Genomic DNA, 21194 nt, shown 5'->3' on the forward strand with positions numbered 1-21194 from the left:
TGTTGGCTATTAAGACCAACTCCAGCTAGCTAGCTAACTACCTGTCTGACGTTGACAGAAGCGGACTACCTGTCTGTCTGACCTCGACAGATACAGACTACCTGTCTGACCACGACAGACAGACTACCCGTCGTCCGAAGCGGTCGCGTGCTAGTTATGCCGCTACTTCCCCAGCAACACCAAACAAAATGGCCTCCGTCTGCTTGCCACAGGCGTCATTGCCCCCATCACCTCGTCCTCTATTACCTCCTCAGCCACCTCCTCCATCACCCCCCCCCCATTGACCCCGTATCATCTAATACTGTCGGAACGGAAAACACCATACACTATCAATTCATTGAGCAAATATTAGTTGTTTAAATGGTTGCCGGTAACACATTTCAAACAGCTAAATGGAGCGCGTTTCTCCGATAAGAAATGAATAAACAAACTTCACCCACATGTTAAAGAGGAATTAATAGCAAACAAAGCAGAATTCAGAGTCTGAGGTTCAGCAGTGGTAGAAGGCTAGTATAGACCTACCTACCTATATGAGGGGTAGTCTTGGAACTGAACGCATCAATAATTACCAGCAACAATGAGAAGGAAAAGTGTTTGTGAGTCAGTTCTTTCTGCTGTTCCCGCTGCGAACAACGCGCCCTCTAGCGGCGCAACGACGCTATCACACCAAATTATACCAGGCACACGGTAGCCTTACAGTTCTGCGGTCAACAACAGTCCTACACTGACAACACGTAGCGAGGCCAGCGGTCTGAAACCCTTCATTCTGTTAGTTAGTTAGTTAGTTAGTTTTAGTTAGTTAGTTAGTTAGTTAGTTAGATAGCTAGTTAGTTAGTTAGCTAGTTAGTTAGCTAGCTAGCTAGTTAGTTAGTTAGTTAGTTAGTTAGTTAGTGGGACTTGATATTGGTTTGAGTTTAGAAGCCTGCCCTTCTGGCTGAGTTGCTCCCAGTAAGCGGGTTCTCCGGCTTCCAGTGAGCGGGTTCTCCGGCTCCCAGTGAGTGGGTTCTCCGGCTCCTATCAGGTGAGGAGATGAGGCCAAACCCAAAGGAACCCGACCCCCAGCCACCCTACCACCATCTGCACCTCCGACCTCCTCCTCCCCTCTGATGACTCCTCACCCTGACCTCCTCCTCCCCTCTGATGACTCCTCACCCTGACCTCCTCCTCACCCTGACCTCCTCCTCCCCTCTGATGACTCCTCACCCTCTGGTGACTCCTCCTCCTCTGGTGACTCCTCCTCCTCTGATGACTCCTCCTCTGATGACTCCTCCTCCTCTGATGACTCCTCCTCTGGTGACTCCTCCTCCTCTGGTGACTCCTCCTCTCATGACTCCTCCTCCTCTGGTGACTCCTCCTCCCCCTAGGGGGGGAGGCCCTTATCCATAAGGTCCTCCCCCAGGAGGGGAAAACTGTTTATTATATAATATTTTTACTATTTGTCTTTTTGCATTCTGATCTTATCTTATCTATAACCTCTGACCTCTCTTGCAGGCTCTGCATCATTAGGGACTGGAGGAGGAAGTGACTGTAAGAGTTTTAATGTGGTGTCGTTGAAGAACAGTGGTAACTATTTACGGTCTTTGTGTAATAAGAAATATCTAGAAACAGAGGTCAGGTAATCATGTTTCCATATTTATTGTAAATACAGTCCAAATAAAAAGGCATTTTTCATAAAGACATTTCGAACATTCATCAAAGAGAAACTTCAACGAGACCAGTGATAGTATAGTTATAGTTCAGGCCATCCTATGTGACATGCGATAAATAGTAGCTCACAAGCTCTTGACCCCACGTGCGTTAGCACATCATTGTACACAGCTCTGTAACGATGTAAACCGACACCTCTTCATGATACAACACACACACCAGGAGCGTCAGGATATAAAAATAGAACCAGTCAGCTACGCTCCGAACTACAAGGACAGAAAGACGGCTAACAGCACGTGCTACTCTACTGAGGCTGTTCACTGCGCTGCTCTCCTCCAGGAGGGGGACGGAGAGAGGAGACACAGGACGCACAGGACGGACGGGGCATGCGCCGGCTCAACGCTGCGGGAGGCGGTCGTACAAAAGGCTGTTAGAAAAGGAGGCCGGGCGCGGCCCGGTAACAGTGGTGTTCAGTGTGGGACGACAGACGGACACAGAGCCCACTGGTACAAGTAGCTGCTTGGAAGTCATAATGTAGGTGATGAGGTTGGAGCTTCGGGCGCTCCGCCTGTCTGCAGACTGAACACGAGCGCACCGCCCCGAACGGCAGTCGGTCCAAACCCCAGGAATCCCTGTGCCCTCAGCACTCCTCGGATCTCTTCTTTAAAGGCAATGGGTCAATATTCAACGTATCCTCGGAATTTTGCCAATAAGAACGTCTGTAAACATCTGGAAGGATCTGTCACGTACACAAACACACAGATAGATATACATATATATACACACAAACAACTATTTACACACGTTTGAAACGAGTGATAGCCAAAGCTTCTGTTTTCCTATCACGCCCCTCCCCTTTTCTGCCATCAGGCCCCGCCCCCAAATCCCGACCTAGAGGCCTTTGAAGAAGCCCTCGGCCTCCGTGGCCTCCCGGAACGTCACGGTGACGGCGTTGATGGTCACCTGGGTGACGGTCACCTTCTCCTCGGGGGTCCCGGCGGCCACGCCCTCGTCTCCCGGGAGCGGCGGGGTGAGCAGCGCCGGGGCCCTGGACCCCCCCTCGGAGCCCTCGGGGACCCCAGGGGGGGGGTCAGCCCTCCGGGTGTCCGAGGGCCCACTCCCATGAATGTTCACGATCACCGGCGTGACGCTCCTCTGACAGGCGGGGCCCGGCGGGAGGAGAGCCCCCCCGCCCCCCGACAGACCCCGCCCCCCCGACAGACCCCGCCCCCCCGACAGACCCCGCCCCTCCTCCCGGCCGCCCGTGCTGCTGTCCACGTCCCCCTCGCCGCCGTCGCTAAGGACGTCTTTGGGCCCCGCCTCCGACATGCAATCCCAGCTCTCCGATTGGCTGCCCGGGGACACGGGGGTCTCGGCGGCGGGCCCCCCCAGCGTGGCCCCCCGATCGGGGTCCTCCCCGGAGCTGGAGCCCCCCCGGGCCAGCGAGCGCACGGCCAGCAGGTTGAGGGCGAGGCTCTCCTCCGCCGCCGAGTCTTCAGGGTGCAGCGTCATCGGGGAGCTGCACTCAGAACGGCCTGAGGAGGAGGAGGAGGAGGAGGAGGAGGGAGGAGGGAGGAGGAGGAGAGAGGAGGAGGGAGGAGGAGGGACGAGGGAGGAGAGAGGAGGAGGAGGAGGAGGGAGGAGAGAGGAGGAGGGAGGAGGGAGGAGAGAGGAGGAGGAGGAGGAGGGAGGAGGAGGGAGTAGGGAGGAGGGAGGAGAGAGGAGTAGGGAGGAGAGAGGAGGAGAGAGGAGGGAGGAGGAGGAGGAGGAGGAGAGAGGACAGGGTCAGGTCGTGAGTCTAAACTCCGGAGCCGGAGGTGAAACTCCTTCACTCTGGTTCTTCAGGTTGAACAGCGGCCTCCTGTTTAGAACCACGACTCCCTCCCAGAGATGGAGGGTCCCACTGTCCCCTCATGGACCCTCAGGGGAGCAGACCCTTAGGGCCCATTCACACCCTATGGTAAATACGGATGGGACCCTTTCGTCCGGTCCCGGGGGTCGTTTCGTCAGTGGGTCCGTCGCCTCTGGGCTTACGAATCCGGAGTGCTCCGGGAGAGACGGAGCCATCCCAACGGAAACCGAGGCAGCAGTAAAAAGTGACAGAAGGCCAACCATTCGCGAAAATATAGAGAGAGTAGTACAATATCTGATATGTGTATATATTTTGTATTTAATTTGTATTAATTACATTTTATGCTTATATTATACTATATACCTGACCTTTTTATTGTTCACCTGCTTTGGCAATGAGTAGTAACTGGACATTTAAAGAAGGAGAATCTGCGGGCTGGTGGGGTGTCACATGCCTTCACTTTTTGTGCCATTTTTGCAGATTTCAGATGACACAAAGCAACACCCTCTCCTCTACAGATGCCATGTTTGCGATTGTCGATGCCGGTCATTTGCGACACGACAGTCACTGCCCTCTAGAGGATGTTTTGCGTAACATCCATAACAACGCTGAACCGGACGGAGGTGTGAAGGGTAGTACCGGGGACAACGTTCGGTACGGACGGACGGTTTTCGTCCGGATCCGGAGGTATGAGTCCACCTTTAGGGGGCGGGGCTCCGCCCGGGCGCTCCGCCCACCCACCGTAGAGGCTGTCTCCGCGGGGCTCGCTGGCGTAGTCCGACAGCTCCATGTCCGCTTTCCCGCCGCACTTCCACCCTCCTCGCCGCATGGCCCCGCCCTCCTCCTCCTCCTCCTCCTCCTCTTCCTCCTCCTCCTCCTCCTTCTCCTTCCTCAGGAGCCGGCGGTGTTTGCGGGACGGCCCGTGGGCTGAGGGCCTTGTCCCCCCCCGGCGCCCGGCCAGCCGGCGGCACAGCCCCCCCCGGCCCCCCGGGTCCACGTCGGTGCTCATGGAGCGCGCCAGAGACAGGCGGAGCCGCGGGGGGGCCGGGGGCTCCGCCTTGTGCTGGCTACGAAGGTCCATGGCGAAGAGGTTCTGGAGGGGGGGCACACACACACACGCACGCACACGCACACACGCACACACACACACACGCACGCACACGCACGCACGCACACGCACGCACACGCACGCACACGCACACGCACGCACGCACGCACGCACGCACGCACACACACACACACGGGCACACGCACACGCATAGGAGAGGAGCGGGGGAGGAGAGGCAGGGGGAGGAGAGGAGCGGGGGAGGAGAGGCAGGGGGAGGAGAGGAGCGGGGGAGGAGAGGCAGGGGGAGGAGAGGAGCGGGGGAGGAGAGGCAGGGGGAGGTCATCATAAAGTCACTGAGGTCCTGGAAGCTGAGCGGCTCCACCCAGCGTCTGACAGCCGTCCTCACCAGTACCCTGGGGGGGGGGGGGGGCGAGGGCGGGTACGTACCCTCAGCAGCAGCCGCCGGGGACGGAGACCCTTCCTCCGGAACGCCACCGCGCGGTCCCGCTCCTCCCTGGGGGGGGGAACATTAACAATGTTCAGCCATCAGAGAATCACAGTGCAAAGGCAGGTCGCTGGGGGCTGACAGACAGACAGGTCGGTGGAGGCAGACAGACAGGTCGGTGGGGGCTGACAGACAGACAGGTCGGTGGGGGCTGACAGGTCGGTGGAGGCTGGCAGACAGACTGGTCGGTGGGGGCTGACAGACAGACAGGTCTTGGGGCTGACAGACAGACAGGTCGGTGGGGGCTGACTGACAGGTCGGGGGGGCTGGCTGACAGACAGGTCGCGGGGGGCTGGCTGACAGACAGGTCGCGGGGGGGGGTGCTCACTTCTCCTCGTAGGCCAGGACCAGGCGCGGGTCCAGGATGTGGTCCTCTGGCTCCCAGGTGCTGTACCTGAGGAGCACAGAGAGCTCTGGCACTCTGGCACTGTCACTCTGTCACTCTGTCACTCTGACTCTGTCACTCTGTCACTCTGTCACTCTGACTCTGGCACTCTGTCACTGTCACTCTGTCACTCTGTCACTCTGTCACTCTGTCACTCTGACTCTGTCACTCTGTCACTCTGTCACTCTGGCACTCTGGCACTCTGTCACTCTGTCACTCTGTCACTCTGTCACTGTCACTCTGTCACTCTGTCACTCTCACTCTGTCACTCTCACTCTGTCACTGTCACTCTGTCACTATATCAGTGTCACTATCACTCTGTCACTCTATCACTCCTTCACTGTCACACTCTATCACTCCATCTATAGATACATATATTTATATATGTATACATCTATCTATCCATCTATCATTCTATCGGTCTGTCTATACTGTATATATATCCATCTGAATATCTCTATCTATATATATATATATATATATATATGTCTATATCTATACCGACCCATCTTTAGTATCCATCCAGCTATATATCAATGTATCTATCCATCTATTTGTTTGTCTGTTCTTTCTATCTGTATATCTAAAATAAATCCAGCTGTATCTATCTGTTAACATCTATATTTAGTATCCATATCCATCCATATATATCCATCCATCCATCTCTGGATCTATCTGCTCAGAAAGATGATCTATCAGGTCTGAGACCACTGAGCCGTGAGTCACAGTTACTCACTTCTGGGGCCATCCCTGCCACTTCAGGAGGTACTCCACGTTTCCCTGGAGGAACACACACACACAAACACACACACACACACACACACACACACACACATCACAGTCAACACTGAACACATGTCGGCTCGTGCATGTGAGCGACATGCACGCTTCCAGCGACTCACGCTGTTGTTATGTTTTCATGTTGGCCAAACAGGACCGCTGTCCCTTTAAAGTAAATCGGGGGGATGGGGGGGCAGGACTCACATTCTGTTGTGGGCGATGACGTCAATGATAGGGGAGCTGTTTGGCCTCCGCGCGCCGAACAATCGTCGTGATGACGTAAGCGCACATGGGCGGGGGGGGCAGCGGGATAACGGAGAAGCACTTTCTAGAAGGTGGTGTCGCTACTGGAGAAGGTGGGGCCACGGGCACTTGTAAACAACATGGTGTTGCGCAACGCACGAGCCTCTCACCTCCACCCGTCCGAGGATAACATTACATAAAGTCACGTGCTTCTGCGAGCATCATCACGCTGCTTACGGTTCACTAAATTACGCTTCTTTTTTTAAGGTAAAAATAATAATAATAATAATAATAATGATAATAATAAAATATAGAATAATAACACGTCAATGCAAAGAACCCACGAAGCCCCGCCACCCCTCGCGCTCTCTCTTCGTTCCCCTTCCCGCCCCCCGCCGCTCACTAAAGTCACAACATTACGCAGCAGTTTCCCCCCGGATCCCCGGACTGCGTAGCTCCATGGCGCACTGGGACCAGTGCTACCAATCTGCTGCGTAGCTCCTCGGACTGGTACCAGTGCGCATGGTGATCGGTCCCGCACTCTCGCGGACTCCAATGGTCGCGGGGTACACACCCCCTTCCCACCGTACTACCAGCACACACGCCGCCCGTGCGGCTCCTGACGCGTGACGGTCTGCGGGAACACGCTTACTAACTTTGGTGCTCTCGTTGTTCCAGCATCCTCCGTTAGAGCAGGAAACTACCGGGAACTGCGTAGGTCCTAAGAGCCCGGGACAGGGGCTGGGACTGGGTACGAACCGGGTCTACCTGCCATACGTCTACAGAGTAGGTCTACATACTATAGGTCTATATAGTCTACAGGTCTACCTGGTCTACATAGTCCGTCGGATGTTACCTAAAAGTCAGTCCCGCGTCTCACCTTTCGCACGCGCTTCTTGGTGATGGACTCCACGGCGAACACCTGCTCTCCGATGGAGGACAGCTCCATGGCTCTAACGGCGGGCGGGACGCGGCGCGCGCTCTTCTGTCTCCACGCAGCAGAACTCTGACTGCTCCTCAAGCAAGCTTCCAACTCTCTGCTGCTCCGCTGTCCTCGTGCATCACCTGCACTACTCCACGAATAACGTGATGTCCCCTCCTCCCTCTCCCTCTGTCTCTCTCCCTCTCCCTCTGTCTCTCCCTCTCCCTTTCTCTCTCTCCCTCTCTCTCTCTCTCTCCCTCCCTCTCCCTCTGTCTCTCTCTCTCTCTCCCTCTCGCTCTCTCTCTCTCGCTCTCTCTCTCGCTTTCTCTGTGAATCTCTCTTCCTCTCTTTCGGAGTTTTAAAATCTGCGACACATCAACACTGGAGAGCGTGTCCTTTAAATCAGGCGCGCCCCCTCCGTTGCGATAAGACGAGCCCCCTTGGAGCGTGCCCGCGAGAACGCGCACGCAAATGAGAGCAGAGTGCAGAAGAGGGGCGGGGCCGTGGGGGGGCGGGGCCGAGCGAGGAGGCGGGGGTCAAAACACGAAGGTTATTGTGAAAGTTTGAAATGCTGTCTTGTTTTCATATTACTTTGTATATATCATAAGGGTTTGGTTGGTCGTACTTTTATAGATATAAATAATGAAATTATTAATTATAGATGTAGGTTATAGAATGACAGCACATGTTTTCTTTGAGATCTGAACTGAGACTGCTCACATATTATTGTATATATAATATACTGGACATACAAATGTAACTAAAAATAGGGTGTAATTAATAGTTAATTCTAACCATAAGCACGGTACACTTAATTGTCCAATCAAATCCCATGAATGCAAGGACTACACTTGGAGCCCAGTTGCTGTGTGCTCAACTTACTAGAAAGGATCATATATATATATATATATAATAATATATATATATATATACACATCATCATCATATATATATATAAATATATCCTCATTCAGCTCCAGCAGTACAACCTCCTTTCTCCTAAAACCCCACAGCCAAACTCCCCTTACGTTCTGTTGTTACTTACACACACGCACACACGCACGCACGCACGCTCCGGTACACGCTGCACCTGGAACACTCGCATCACTTACGGGCACTGGGTGTCATGGTAACCGTTTCTAGAGCGACGATTGAACCGATAACGGGTGAGGAGCAGCCCCGGTGCTGATGAGACCCAGAGCTGGACTCATCAGTCGTGATCGTCCGAGACGATGGCCGTTCTCAAACTCTGAACCCTGCTGTTCCTCTCATAAAGGGCCCCTTAGCCCCCGTGTGATGCCGTTACCGGGGCCGTTTGGGCAGGGAGCGGAATCACATGACCGTGATCTGCCAGATACCGGTACCAGAGGAGTCGGGAGCTGAGGAGAGAGCGGGAAACGATGAAGGACAGATCACATCGTACATTCCCACCCACGTTATGACTCACACACGTGCCAGTAAGCGGGAGGTGGGTGTACGTTATTATACACTCCGTTGTAAAACGTGTTCCGAGGAAAGCAACTAAACGGTATATAGCCGTTAACGGGAACACACGCGGTACTTTGTCCCGTTGGGGCGGAAATCCGTTTGTTTGTCGCTGTATTTCTGGGAATGAGGCGTCTTTTCAGACGTCGACAAACATCTGCGCTCCAGATGTAGTTTTAACCTATGCATCATTATCGTCACATTACTGCGCTCCAACACCACTCTACTCTTAACAGCTTGTTTGGGTTTTACTTTAGAGGTTTTACTACCTTCAGATAATATATACCAAGAATATATAGAACAAATGAATTGTCTCTTGCTGCAACTGAACTAATTAAGGACAATATAACGTTAACCATGCTACCATTTTTAAATATCTTTCATCTTTGATAGCTTCGGTTGGCTTACATTTGTACAGAGGTGCAACATCAAAAGAATGTTGAAATATAGGTTTTTTAATTTACAATCATGCCAACAAATAAAACTTTCTTGGTCAAAAATACTGTGATCATTATTAGTTAGTTTAAAATCCTTCCATCAAATACAACCTGGTTTAAAACATTAATGTCCATTTTGATCCCATCTCTGCACGTCCATGAGGTCATCGGCCCCTCAGCCAATCACACGCAGCCCTACCTCAGCCCATCATCTAACCCCACTCCTCCTCTCTTTAAAAAACACCCCCCCCCCCCCCCCCCCGCGCCTCAGAAGACCAGGGGACCGCCGGCCTCAATGGACCTGCTCCATCATCTCCCACCCCCCTCCTCCTCCTCTCCTCCTCCTCCCCCCCCCCTCCTCCCCCTCCTCCTCCTCCTCCTCCTCTCCTCCTCCTCCCCCCCCCCCCTCCTCCTCCTCCCAATGAAGCCCCCTGAAGACCGGTGTGATGTCACCGCTGGGGGAGGGGGGGTGGTGTCACCGCTGGGGGCGGGGCTGTGATGTCACCGCTGGGGGGAGGGGGGCTGGTGTGATGTCACCGCTGGGGGGGAGGGGGGGTGGTGTCACCCGCTGGGGGCGGGGCTGTGATGTCACCGCTGGGGGGGGGGGGGGGGGGGGGGGGGGTGGGTGGTGTCACCGCTGGGGGCGGGGCTGTGATGTCACCGCTGGGGGCGGGGCTGTGATGTCACCGCTGGGGGCAGGTGGTGCGGGTGTGTCCGGGCGTGTGGCAGATGCCACAGGTCGGGGTTTCTTAGTGGCAGGAGGCGCGCCGGAGGAGGAGGAGGCCCCCGCCTGCTTCCTCATCTTCTTCACCACGCCTCCTCCTCCTCCACTGTATCCTCCTCCTCCTCCTCCACTGTATCCTCCTCCTCCTCCTCCTCCACTGTATCCTCCTCCTCCTCCTCCTCCATGTCCTCCTCCTGACCCTGGGACACAGGAGAGAACTGGGCGTTAGGGAACCATGACAACCAGAGGAGAAAGGAGAGCCAGGAGTGCGCTGAGGGGCCGGGGGCCAACAGAGGGGCCCCCCTGACGGCTGCTGGGCCTGCTGTCAGCTGGTCTGGTGTGGATGGCTGCACTCAACCAGGAGCGACCCCTCCTCCAACGACTCTCACCGGGTCCTGAACCACGTTGGATTAGTCAGAAGGGGTCTCGACCAACGCATGTGTGCATTTCATATTGAATATAAAATGGTTTTATATTCATTCATTTTAGAAGGTTGGTTAACTTCCTGGCCGTTATGTAACAGGAGCAGGACTGAATGTTCTGCTCTTGATTTTCTTCCTCTACTGATGATTCAAGGCCTCTAAAACAACTACTGGGGTTATCGGCAATGAGCAGGAATCACATTCTGATGAGTTGTATAAACAATTCACTGGTCCAATCAGATGGTGCCACTCTCCTTGGAAAGTAACCTCAACGTTAACTTTCTTCCACCCACTAAAGACTGCCTCACATGTGGCCAAGTGAATGGAGGCTCAGATTTAGCTCTGTCAATTCTGTTCTGCGCCACCAGGTTGCATAAACCCTTCTGGACTAACACTAAGGTTGTTTATGCTTTACCTGTGCAGGTGTCTGTCCGTTACCTGTGCAGGTGTCTGTCCGTTACCTGTACAGGTGTCTAACCTTTACCTGTGCAGGTGTCTAACCTTTACCTGTGCAGGTGTCTGTCCGTTACCTGTACAGGTGTCTAACCTTTACCTGTGCAGGTGTCTGTCCGTTACCTGTGCAGGTGTCTGTCAGTTACCTGTGCAGGTGTCTTACCTTTACCTGTGCAGGTGTGTGTCTGTTACCTGTGTGTTTACCTGGAGGCACGTTCTCGTCGGCCCACTGGAAGAAGCCACACTGCTGGTCCCGGGGCCGGCTGCAGGTGTTGAACGTGCGGCCCTTGTTCGGGCCGTCCTTCTGCACCGTGCGCGGTCACCCGCCACCTCGTTACAGTTGCACATGGTCTCTGTGGCGGACCCCGGCCCCCCGCCCCCCACAGGGGGGAGGTTCCCAAAGCCCAGAGACAGCCTGTGGGGCTGGGAGGGTCTGGAGGGGGGGGGCCTGCTGCAGCGCCCCCTGCTGCTCCGGCTGATCCGCCCACAGGAAGAAGTTGCAGGTGCCGCTGTTACACTTGTAGAACTGCCGGCCCAGGTTGGGCCCGTCCTTTGCGCACGGTGAGCAGCAGGGCGGCCTGACTGCAGTTACACTCCACCACGTCGCCGGGGCCCCCCGAGCTGCCCGCTCTGGGGCCCGGGGCCCAAGAGGGGGCCGGAGCAGGAAGGGAGGGGCGGTTGGACATGGTTCCTCTGGCCGGCCCTGCCCTGGGGGGCCTGGATGGGGGTGGGCGGCCGACACCACCTCCTCCTCCTCCTCCTCCACCACCTCTTCCTCCTCCTCCTCCTCCTCCACCACCTCTTCCTCCTCCTCCTCCTCCTCCTCCACCTCCTCCACCTCCTCCTCCTCCACCACCTCTTCCTCCTCCTCCTCCTCCTCCTCCACCACCACCACCTCCTCCTCCCCGGAGGTACTTGAGGTCCAGCACCTCCCTCAGTGTCTCGTCACAGCCCCCGATGCAGCCCACGAACTCCAGAGGCATCATGGGAGGAAGGCTGCCTCTGCGGAACTTGAACTTTAACCTGAGGGGTCACAGGGGGCAGAGGGTGAGGGCGGGGGGGCAAGGCACCGCCCCACGCCTACATGGTTCATCTTGGATACGATTCAACTAGAGGAAGGCATGCGTGTCCAGGAGGGCTCCTGAGGACTAAAGAGGGCATAATCAACTGCAAACAGTGGTTGACTTGTTCTAGCCAATCACCGCCTTCTGAGGAGAGTTAAAAATAAGTAGTTCAACTTTGAGGTCTACACTAGGTTGGTCGCTATGGTAACAGCTGTTGGTGTGGAACAATTTATCTCGCTGCGCGCCAACTTTGGACAAAGTCGGTGTGTACGGCCTCAAGCCCCCCTCCCTGGGCTGGGGGGAGGGGTCCTATACAGCTCATCTCACCCTGGGGGGCTGGCCCGTCGTAACAGCGTGAGGGCTGCTGCGTGCGTTAGTCTTCTCATCTACTGGGACAGGGTGATGGTTACAGTGTGATTACAGACTGCAGGTGGAGGCAATCAGCCGTGACCCCCGATAGGAAACAGGGGGGCTGCCCCTTCCTGTACTGTACGAGCTAGAGACCAGGTGAATAGGCGAAGGCCTCTGATAGGACGGCCCACGTCCTATGATTTGGTCTACTGGTGTTAGTGATGAAGAGTGAGATGGATCAGAGTGCGGCCCCCCCTGGGTTAGTGATGAAGAGTGAGATGGATCAGAGTGTGGCCCCCCAGGGTTAGTGATGAAGAGTAAGATGGATCAGAGTGTGGCCCCCCTGGGTTAGTGATGAAGAGTGAGATGGATCAGAGTGTGGCCCCCCAGGGTTAGTGATGAAGAGTGAGATGGATCAGAGTGTGGCCCCCCAGGGTTAATGATGAAGAGTAAGATGGATCAGAGTGTGGCCCCCCTGGGTTAGTGATGAAGAGTGAGATGGATCAGAGTGTGGGGTGTTGCAGCCGGTCATGTGACCACTCACATGTGCACTGGGGGAGGCTGACAGGTGTCACAGACGCTGTCGTCACGGCTGACCTCCAGCACCGTGTCCGGGAACCACACCGCCGCCTTGCATTCTGGGTAGCCCGTACAGGACACGAACTTCCTGGAGGAGCATTGAGGAAGAGCGCGGTCAGAACACCAAGGCCTCCACTCAGTAATAGAGGATGTTAGATTCAGTCTCCAGCGTCCTCTCCCCCCCCCTCACCCAGAGCCCTCCCCCTCTCCCCCAGAGCGCCCCCCCCCTCTGGGTCCTCTCCCCCCCCCTCACCCAGAGCCCTCCCCCTCTCCCCCAGAGCGCCCCCCCCCCGCTGGGTCCTCTCCCCCCCCCTCACCCAGAGCCCTCCCCCTCTGGGTCTCTCTCCCCCCCCCTCACCCAGAGCCCTCCCCCTCTCCCCCAGAGCGCCCCCCCCCCCTCTGGGTCCTCTCCCCCCCCCTCACCCAGAGCCCCCCCCCCTCTGGGTCCTCTCCCCCCCCCCTCACCCAGAGCCCCCCCCCTCTGGGTCCTCTCCCCCCCCCTCACCCAGAGCCCTCCCCCTCTAGGTCCTCTCCCCCCCCTCACCCAGAGCCCTCCCCCTCTCCCCCAGAGCGCCCCCCCCCTCTGGGTCCTCTCCCCCCCCCCCTCACCCAGAGCCCCCCCCCCCTCTGGGTCCTCTCCCCCCCCCTCACCCAGAGCCCTCCCCCTCTAGGTCCTCTCCCCCCCCCTCACCCAGAGCCCTCCCCCTCTCCCCCAGAGCGCCCCCCCCTCTGGGTCCTCTCCCCCCCCTCACCCAGAGCCCTCCCCCTCTGGGTCCTCTCCCCCCCCTCACCCAGAGCCCTCCCTCTTGGTCCTCAGCACCATGTCCCGCCCACAGCCGGGGCAGCGGCGGACGGGCAGGGGGAGCTCCAGCGCCTCCTGCTGGGCCTCCGTGAACTCCAGGGCCGCGCCCAGGTAGGGGGCCAGGGCCTCGTCCAGCCTGGGGGGCCACACTGACATTAGAGACACACACACACAGGTACAGGACACACACACACACGCACAGGTACAGGGCACACACACACACACACACACACACACACACACACACGTACAGGACACACACACACACACACACACACACACACACAGGTACAGTACACACACAGGTACAGGACACACACACACACACTCCTCACTTCTTGGCACAGCGGACCGACTCCTGGAACACGTCTTTGTACTTGTGGATGTGGTTCCTCAGGACGCTGAGCTTGTCCTTCCTGCCCTCTGAGACCAGCTTCAGGTCCGCCTCCAGCTCCGAGCGCAGGTTGGGCTTCGACATCTCGTAGCCCATGGAGTTGTAGCCTGGATGGGGGGGGGGGGGGGGGGGGGTTACATTCAGTGTGTGTGCATCTTTGCCTGGATGTGTATTTGAGTGCATGTGTGTGTGTGTGTGCGTGTGTGCGTGCGTACCTTCCACCAGGCCCATGCCCAGCTCTCCAGGCAGGAAGCGCTGGTCGGCGGTCAGCCCCACGTACATGCGGCTCTTGATGGTCTCAATGTGGTCCGCATGGGTCGCGTCCGTCCCTGAAACCATCAGGACACCACGATGATGCTCACCGCATAGGAGAAGAACTATAGTGGGGCTGCCTGGTCTGCTCTGAGGTCCAGACAGCACGAGTTGATCCTCTAGTGCTGTCTGTTCTCCTCTGAGGTCCAGACAGCACTAGAGGATCCTCTAGTGCTGTCTGTTCTCCTCTGAGGTCCAGACAGCACTAGGTGAACCTCTAGTGACGGAGAGAAGGGACCCCCACCGATGCCGTGCTTCTCCATCAGGGCGATGAGGTCGGACTCCGTCAGCAGCTGGGGGGGGCTGGTCTGGCCGTCCACCATCTCGATGGCGGTGGGCTGGAACTGGGAGCCCTGCTGGTACACTGGGATCACCTGCCCGGGCACAGACAGTCAGACACACCTGGTGACGGCTCCAGGATCCCTCTGATAGGTCAGAGTCCCAGCCTCTAGTTGAGGGCGACCGCCTCTGCGTGAGAGGATCTAGATTTTGGACCGCTCTGGGCCCATTTCTGACCAATCAGGGCGAAGCATCTCTTCCCTGATTGGTTCAGGGAATCCATCCCGCCCGTCGATCAAAGCAGTGTGAATACAACTCTTGGAGGGAGGGAGCAGAGAGCGAGGGGACGTGTTTGGGTTGAGCCCCGCCCTCTTCCGCTCACAGATGGTCGCCGCTGCCCCTTTAAGGACCACAGCCCCACCCACCATGGTGCCCCGCCCACCTTGGTGCCCCGCCCACCTTGGTGCTCCACTTGTCGTAGGGGTACACGTCCAGGTAGTTCCTGGCGATGATCATCAGCCCCGAGGCGGAGAACCTCTCGCGGGCGATGTCGATGTCCACCACCGTCTCCTGCCCAACGGCATCCTGGGAGACGCAGGCCAGGAAGTGGCGCACGATGAACTCGTAGACCCGCCCCTCGTTCCCCTGCAGGCCAGAGGGGGAAGCACAGCCAGTGTCAGTCACTGATGGCATGGGAAGCATCACAGGACTCTTATTGTGAAGGAGCACAGTCACTGATGGCATGGGAAGCATCACAGGACTCTTATTGTGAAGGAGCAGTCACTGATGGCATGGGAAGCATCACAGGACTCTTATTGTGAAGGAGCAGTCACTGATGGCATGGGAAGCATCACAGGACTCTTATTGTGAAGGAGCAGTCACTGATGGCATGGGAAGCATCACAGGACTCTTATTGTGAAGGAGCAGCTACCTGCAGGTTGGCGCCATACTTGGTGGGGTGGATGGGGGGGTGGGCCTGGTCCGTCTTCTTGCCCTGCCGGGGGTTGGGGCCCCCGGGCTGCTCCAGGACCCGCTGGGCGAAGGCCCCCCAGGAGGGGCTCTGGGTCTGGTGCTCCACCAGGGGCCCCAGGGCCAGGTCCTTGGGGAAGATGTTGGTCTCTGTGCGGGGGTAGCTGATGAACCTGGGGGGACAGGGGGGTCAAAGGTCAAGCGGATCTGGCAGCGGCCCGGTTAACGACACCAGGAGGGGCGCAGTCACATGACACGCTGCTTCTGATTGGACGACACCAGACACGGTTCATGTCACCTGCCAATGACACCGTCTGGGGTTACCTTGTTCGCTAACCTTATGATCAATTAACAAAGAAGCCGTTTTCCACAGCGAATGATTCTGACGTGAAACGCATCATTTGCCAAACGTCCGCAAGTTTCCCGGGAATGCTCAGGACTTTTGAAACGTAATGAAAAGGTAAAAACCTCTAATTATCCGATTCCTAAGTAAGAAAAGGGCAGACTGTAAGCCCGGCGCATTGGGCTCAGGTACTACTGTTCAAACAACAGCCCGATTTACTCCAGTAATCCTTAGAAGTCAGCAGAACAGACGGCTCTCATGCACCAGAATAGGTTCTACTGAGGGACCAGAAGTAGGTCAGCGCGCTACGCTGCGACCCCGATGTACTGCAGCCTGGAGACAGCAGGGGGACGGGGTCCTCGTGTTCAGACACCCCTGTGTGGGTGTGTGTGTGTGAAAGTGTGTGTATGTGTGTCAGTGTGTGTGTGTGTGGGTGTGTGTGTGTGTAAGTGTGTGTGTGTGTGTGTGTATCCTAGTGTGTGTACCAGTTTGTGTGTGTGTGTGTGCCAGTGTGTGTCTGCCTGTGTGTGTGTGTGCATGTGTCCCAGTGTGTGTATCCTATTGTGTAAGTGTGTGTGGGATTGTCCCAGTGTGTGTGTGTGTGTACCAGTTTGTGTGTGTCTGTATGTGTGTGTGTGTGTGTGCGTGCGGACAGTGTCGCTGCACCGCTCCCACCCCTGAGTGTACAGCTTCTCTGCGATCTTCATGGTTTCTTTGGCGTTTATCTTCAGCTTCCGAGACGCCAGCTTCTCCATTTCCTGGAGGCCAGAGACAAACGGAGCGCTGTCATGGCGGGTCATGGGATCATCAGGATCACACACACACACTAATTCAAGACACCGGTTTTTATATAATAATAATTATATAATATGGTGAATATTATCTGTTCCTGAGCTTTCTGTCAGATTACGTTCTAACTAGTTATTAATAGTTGATATTATAACACCGTCCTAGCTGAGTAGAATGGAGCCTCAAACCTTTATTGATATTACATTAACTGATCACATTTCAGGAGGTGGAGCGGACGGAGGTGGAGGGTGGAGGTGGAGGGTGGAGGTGGGGGTGGAGGGTGGAGGTGGGGGTGGAGGGTGGAGGTGGAGGTGGGAGGGAGGGTGGAGGTGGGAGGGAGGGTGGAGGTGGAGGTGGGTGGAGGAGGAGGGTGGAGGTGGAAGGTGGGAGGGTGGAGGTGGAGGTGGGAGGGTGGAGGTGGGAGGGTGGAGGTGGAGGGTGGAGGTGGGAGGGTGGAGGTGGGAGGGAGGGTGGAGGTGGAAGGTGGAGGTGGGTGGAGGGAGGGTGGAGGTGGGAGGGTGGAGGTGGGTGGAGGTTGGAGGGTGGAGGTGGAGGTTGGAGGGTGGAGGTGGAGGTTGGAGGGTGGAGGTGGAGGTTGGAGGGTGGAGGTGGGTGGAGGTGGAGGTTGGAGGTGGGTGGAGGTGGAGGTTGGAGGGTGGAGGTGGGGGGTGGTGGGTGGAGGTGGGAGGGTGGAGGGTGGAGGTGGAAGGTGGAGGTGGAGGTGGGCGTCAGAGCTTGTGTTCTCACCACCGTGTCCAGCGGCAGCGGCCTCCACTTGCTCTTTGGTCTACTCGTTACCGAGGTGACTGTTGCCATGGGATCCTGGGAGGAATAGTTACAGTGCATTCAGACTTCAAACATTTCCAAACACTGTCATTAGTTTAGATAAGTTGGAAACAAGGACATATTCGCTCCTACGCAGGGCAAAAATAGTACTTTCACATCACCAATCGGATCCCAAACACATTACATACCAAGTGGTAATTTCTACGTATATACACACGGTCAGAAGACCCCCCCACCTCCATGCAGATCTGGTAGAGGACCAGGCAGGCCGTGTGGTTGTAGAGTCGGTTCCTCTTCCAGCTGAACTCCACTTTCTCCTCCTGGTCCATCTCATGAAGCACTGAGGCACCGAGGAGAGGACCAACGTTTACCAACGTTTAAGCAAATCCTGCTCCCTGATTCTGGGCTGTTTTTGGAACTACAGACTGATGGGATCATTCATGTTTCTATATCTGGGTGTCAATCATATTTGACATGCCGATTAGAGATGATATAATAAGTATTGTACATCCATTGGTTAAACATGAGCAGTAAGTGAAAGCACCAAAATAAACACAACCATCAATGTATTTTTCTAATTGACCACGATGCAAAATAACACCAAATAGTGGAGATTATTATGAACAATTTCAAAACGCTGAAGTCTGTTTCAGCGTTTTGCAGCACTGTGTGTGTGTGTGTGTGTGTGTGTGTGTGTGTGTGTGTGTGTGTGTGTGTGTGTGTGTGTGTGTGTGTGTGTGTGTGTGTGTGTGTGTGTGTGTGGTGCCTTTGATCTTGTAGAAGGTCTCTGGGATGAAGGCCTGGATGGCCTTGAACCGCTCCACCACGAAGCCCAACGTGGGGAACTGACAGCTGCCGTAGGAGATGAGCTGATTGGCCAACGACGCCGGGAAGATCTTCTGGAGACGCATGGTCTGGAAGCGCGTGAAGGACGCCCCTGCGGAGCCCAGAGAACATCGCTGGTCACCCCTGGACCCCAGGACGGTAGGACAACCATCGTCAGAGAGGACCAGTGAGGGGCGGGGGGCAGCGGACCACGGCCCGATCCGATAGACCTGCTGTTCCATCAAGACCACCAGGGTCTGGTCTATGGGTCCCCAAACCACCGAGGGGCTGGGAGAGTGTGTGTCTCTGTGTGTGTCTGTGTGTATGTGTGTGTGTTTGTCTTTGTGTGTTTGTCTGTGTCTCTGTGTGTGTGTGTGTCTGTGTGTGTGTGTTTGTCTCTGTGTGTGTGTCTCTGACTGTGTGTGTGTGTCTCTGTGTGTGTCTCTGACTGTGTGTGTGTGTGTGTCTGTGCGTGTCTCTGTGTGTGTGTGTCTCTGACTGTGTGTGTGTGTGCGTGTCTCTGTGTGTGTGTCTCTGACTGTGTGTGTGTGTGTGTGTGTGTCTGTGTCTCTGACTGTGTGTGTGTGTGTCTCTCTGACTGTGTGTGTGTGTGTGTGTGTGTCTCTCTGAGTGTGTGTGTGTCTGTGTGTGTGTCTCTCTGAGTGTGTGTGTGTGTGTGTACCTATCCTCAGGTCCAGCTCCTGCCGGACGTCGACAGCGTCGCTGACGTTGGCGTCCGGCGCGGTGAGCGCCTCGCAGGCGCGGCGGATCGAGTTGGGGGTGATCTCAGAGAACCGGGCGCGGAACACCTGGATGTTGGGCTTCACTGGACACACACACACACACACAAGGTTAAGTCTGAATGGTTGTGTAGAAAGAAGGTGTGTGTGTGTGTGTGTGTGCGCGCGCGCCTCTGTAAGGCTACCTGCTTTGCAGACGTCGATGACCTCAAAGCCGATGTTCTCTCCCTCGCGGTCGCAGTCGGTCCAGATCACCAGGGCCTCGACCTGCCTCGCCTCCTTCTCCAGGGAGCGCTGCAGCGGGGGGCGCAGGAGGAGGTGGGGAGGAGGAGGAGGTGGGGAAGGGGGAGCAGGAGGAAGAGGAGGAGGAGGTGGAGGTAGGGAGGAGGAGGAGGAGGAGGTGGGGAGGAGGAGGAGGAGGAGGTGGGGAGGAGGAGGAGGAGGAGAAGGAGGTGGGGAGGAGGAGGGGGGGAAGGAGTAAAGGATTAAGGAAAAGAGGATGTATTAATCACAAACCTCCCCGAGGTTATAACACACCCTTGCAGTTATCTCCTTCTGCAAGAAGGGAAATGTAAAGCACACCTAAAAAAATACTGATACATTGTGAATGAACTGTATCCTATGTCCCTCATAGCAAAACAGGGAAGGTGAAAATGGACAACGAGGGAACCAAAGCTTTCCACTAAATCACCCGAACCAAAACTGAACAGTGGCTATAATGTGGTTATAAGAAGATTTTATGTTGAAGGCAATAATAGGGAAATCTATTGGCAGTTGACTTGCCCAAATGGAGATACATTTCATCTGAATAAAAGCCAAGTAGTGTACCTTGATTTGGACCATGTTTTCAGGACAATACTTCTCCACCACAGCATCAAACAGCATCACTGGGTTACAGCTGTGCCTGGGGAGGGCAACACCATAACGACATTTAGAGGACATCATCACGACCCAAACAGTCCTACCTTACGATACCTGCTCCTTGAGGAGATGGGTACAAACAACGATGAAGTTACTCAAATGTCGTTTGATGAAGGTGGTCATGGCAGCCTTACCATTTTTGGAACGGGGCTTTAAACTCAAAACCGAGCAGGTGTCCGGATACTGACGTCATGGACACGGAGACATTCTGAAAGTGACACAGCGACCTGGTCAACTCAAAGCAGATCAGACAGTGATGGCCAGACACGGGCAGTGGCGCACAGATCAGATCACCCACCTGTCCGAAGAGATGATAGTCATACTCGTAGATCTTATTAAACTTTGACATTCCTTCTCTCTGTAAAACAACAGAAGAACCACACAGCGATAGGTGTGAGGTGTATATCAGGGGAACAAGGTAAACATATAAGCTTGATCTTTGATCCGAGGCAGGAGAACACACCCTCCTCGCCCTCCCGTTGGACATGATCTCGGCGATGCACTTGGCGGCGTCGTTCTTCTCCGCCACACAGAGGACCCGCTGGATCGGAGTCCGCCGGATCATGTCGTCCGCCGGCCGCTGCGGACCCCCCTCACGGGTCGAGCACCACCGGGTCCTCAGGTGCTGTAGTCCGGTCCGAAGCCAAGATCTCCCCGCCGGCCAACGTCCTAACATGCAGTACAGAGGTCAACAGGCGCCGCCTGTCACTCAGCCGGACCGCTGAGCTCCATCAACCTCCTCGGACCGCTAGCTGGAGGCTAACGCTACGGAACGTTTAGTAAAAGTTATCATAGTAAAAACGTCCGCTGTAGAGTGGCCACTGGTTTGACAGCTAAAAAAATAACACGTTTCAAGAATAAAAGGCCATCTAAAGTAAGAAGGATATCGTATTAAAACTTCATGCTGGGTGGTGAGGCGCCGGCGTCATGTTTACAAAACCCGCGCCGCGTCTGTCAAATACTGCCGTAAAACACCTGTCGTAAAACCACTGTCGCAAAGAGTCGAAAAATCAAAACGTGATTCATTTATATTTATATTTACATTTTATATTTAAATCATGGCCTATTGGAAATATAAATTATATGTATATATTGGCGAGATGTGCTATATACAATCAATAATTTAATGTTACCATA

General features: G+C 55.5%; 2 protein-coding genes across 3 annotated transcripts; both read right to left on the minus strand.

The window, feature by feature from the left end:
* Nucleotides 1–1623: 1623 nt before the first annotated feature.
* Nucleotides 1624–7650, minus strand: cbx7a (chromobox homolog 7a). Of its 2 annotated transcripts, XM_079745772.1 has the most exons (6): nt 7341–7650; nt 6174–6217; nt 5381–5446; nt 4995–5061; nt 4241–4592; nt 1624–3182 (listed from the first exon to the last, which is right to left on the minus strand). In XM_079745772.1, exons 1-6 carry the CDS (start codon nt 7407–7409, stop codon nt 2539–2541), a joined length of 1242 nt encoding a protein of 413 aa, XP_079601898.1. In that variant the 5' UTR covers nt 7410–7650; the 3' UTR covers nt 1624–2538. The 2 variants fall into 2 exon arrangements, with proteins under 2 accessions (XP_079601898.1, XP_079601899.1); XM_079745773.1 differs by lacking the exon at nt 5381–5446.
* Nucleotides 7651–9987: 2337 nt separating this feature from the next.
* top3a (DNA topoisomerase III alpha) lies at nt 9988–21003 on the minus strand (the record flags this gene model as incomplete). Its single annotated transcript, XM_079746853.1, is given in 24 exon segments — nt 9988–10046; nt 10049–10171; nt 11108–11222; nt 11225–11354; nt 11356–11456; nt 11458–11648; nt 11760–11926; nt 12863–12985; nt 13689–13835; nt 14035–14200; nt 14309–14422; nt 14650–14779; nt 15144–15329; nt 15616–15826; nt 16672–16754; nt 17533–17607; nt 17808–17911; nt 18338–18508; nt 19079–19222; nt 19322–19430; nt 19965–20040; nt 20192–20265; nt 20356–20415; nt 20521–21003. Coding segments are annotated over 24 exon segments (3072 nt in total). The 5' UTR covers nt 20734–21003.
* Between the last annotated feature and the right edge of the window lie 191 nt (nt 21004–21194).

Source organism: Pollachius pollachius (genome assembly GCF_949987615.1).
Source record: "Pollachius pollachius genome assembly, chromosome: 11".
NCBI lineage: Eukaryota > Metazoa > Chordata > Actinopteri > Gadiformes > Gadidae > Pollachius > Pollachius pollachius.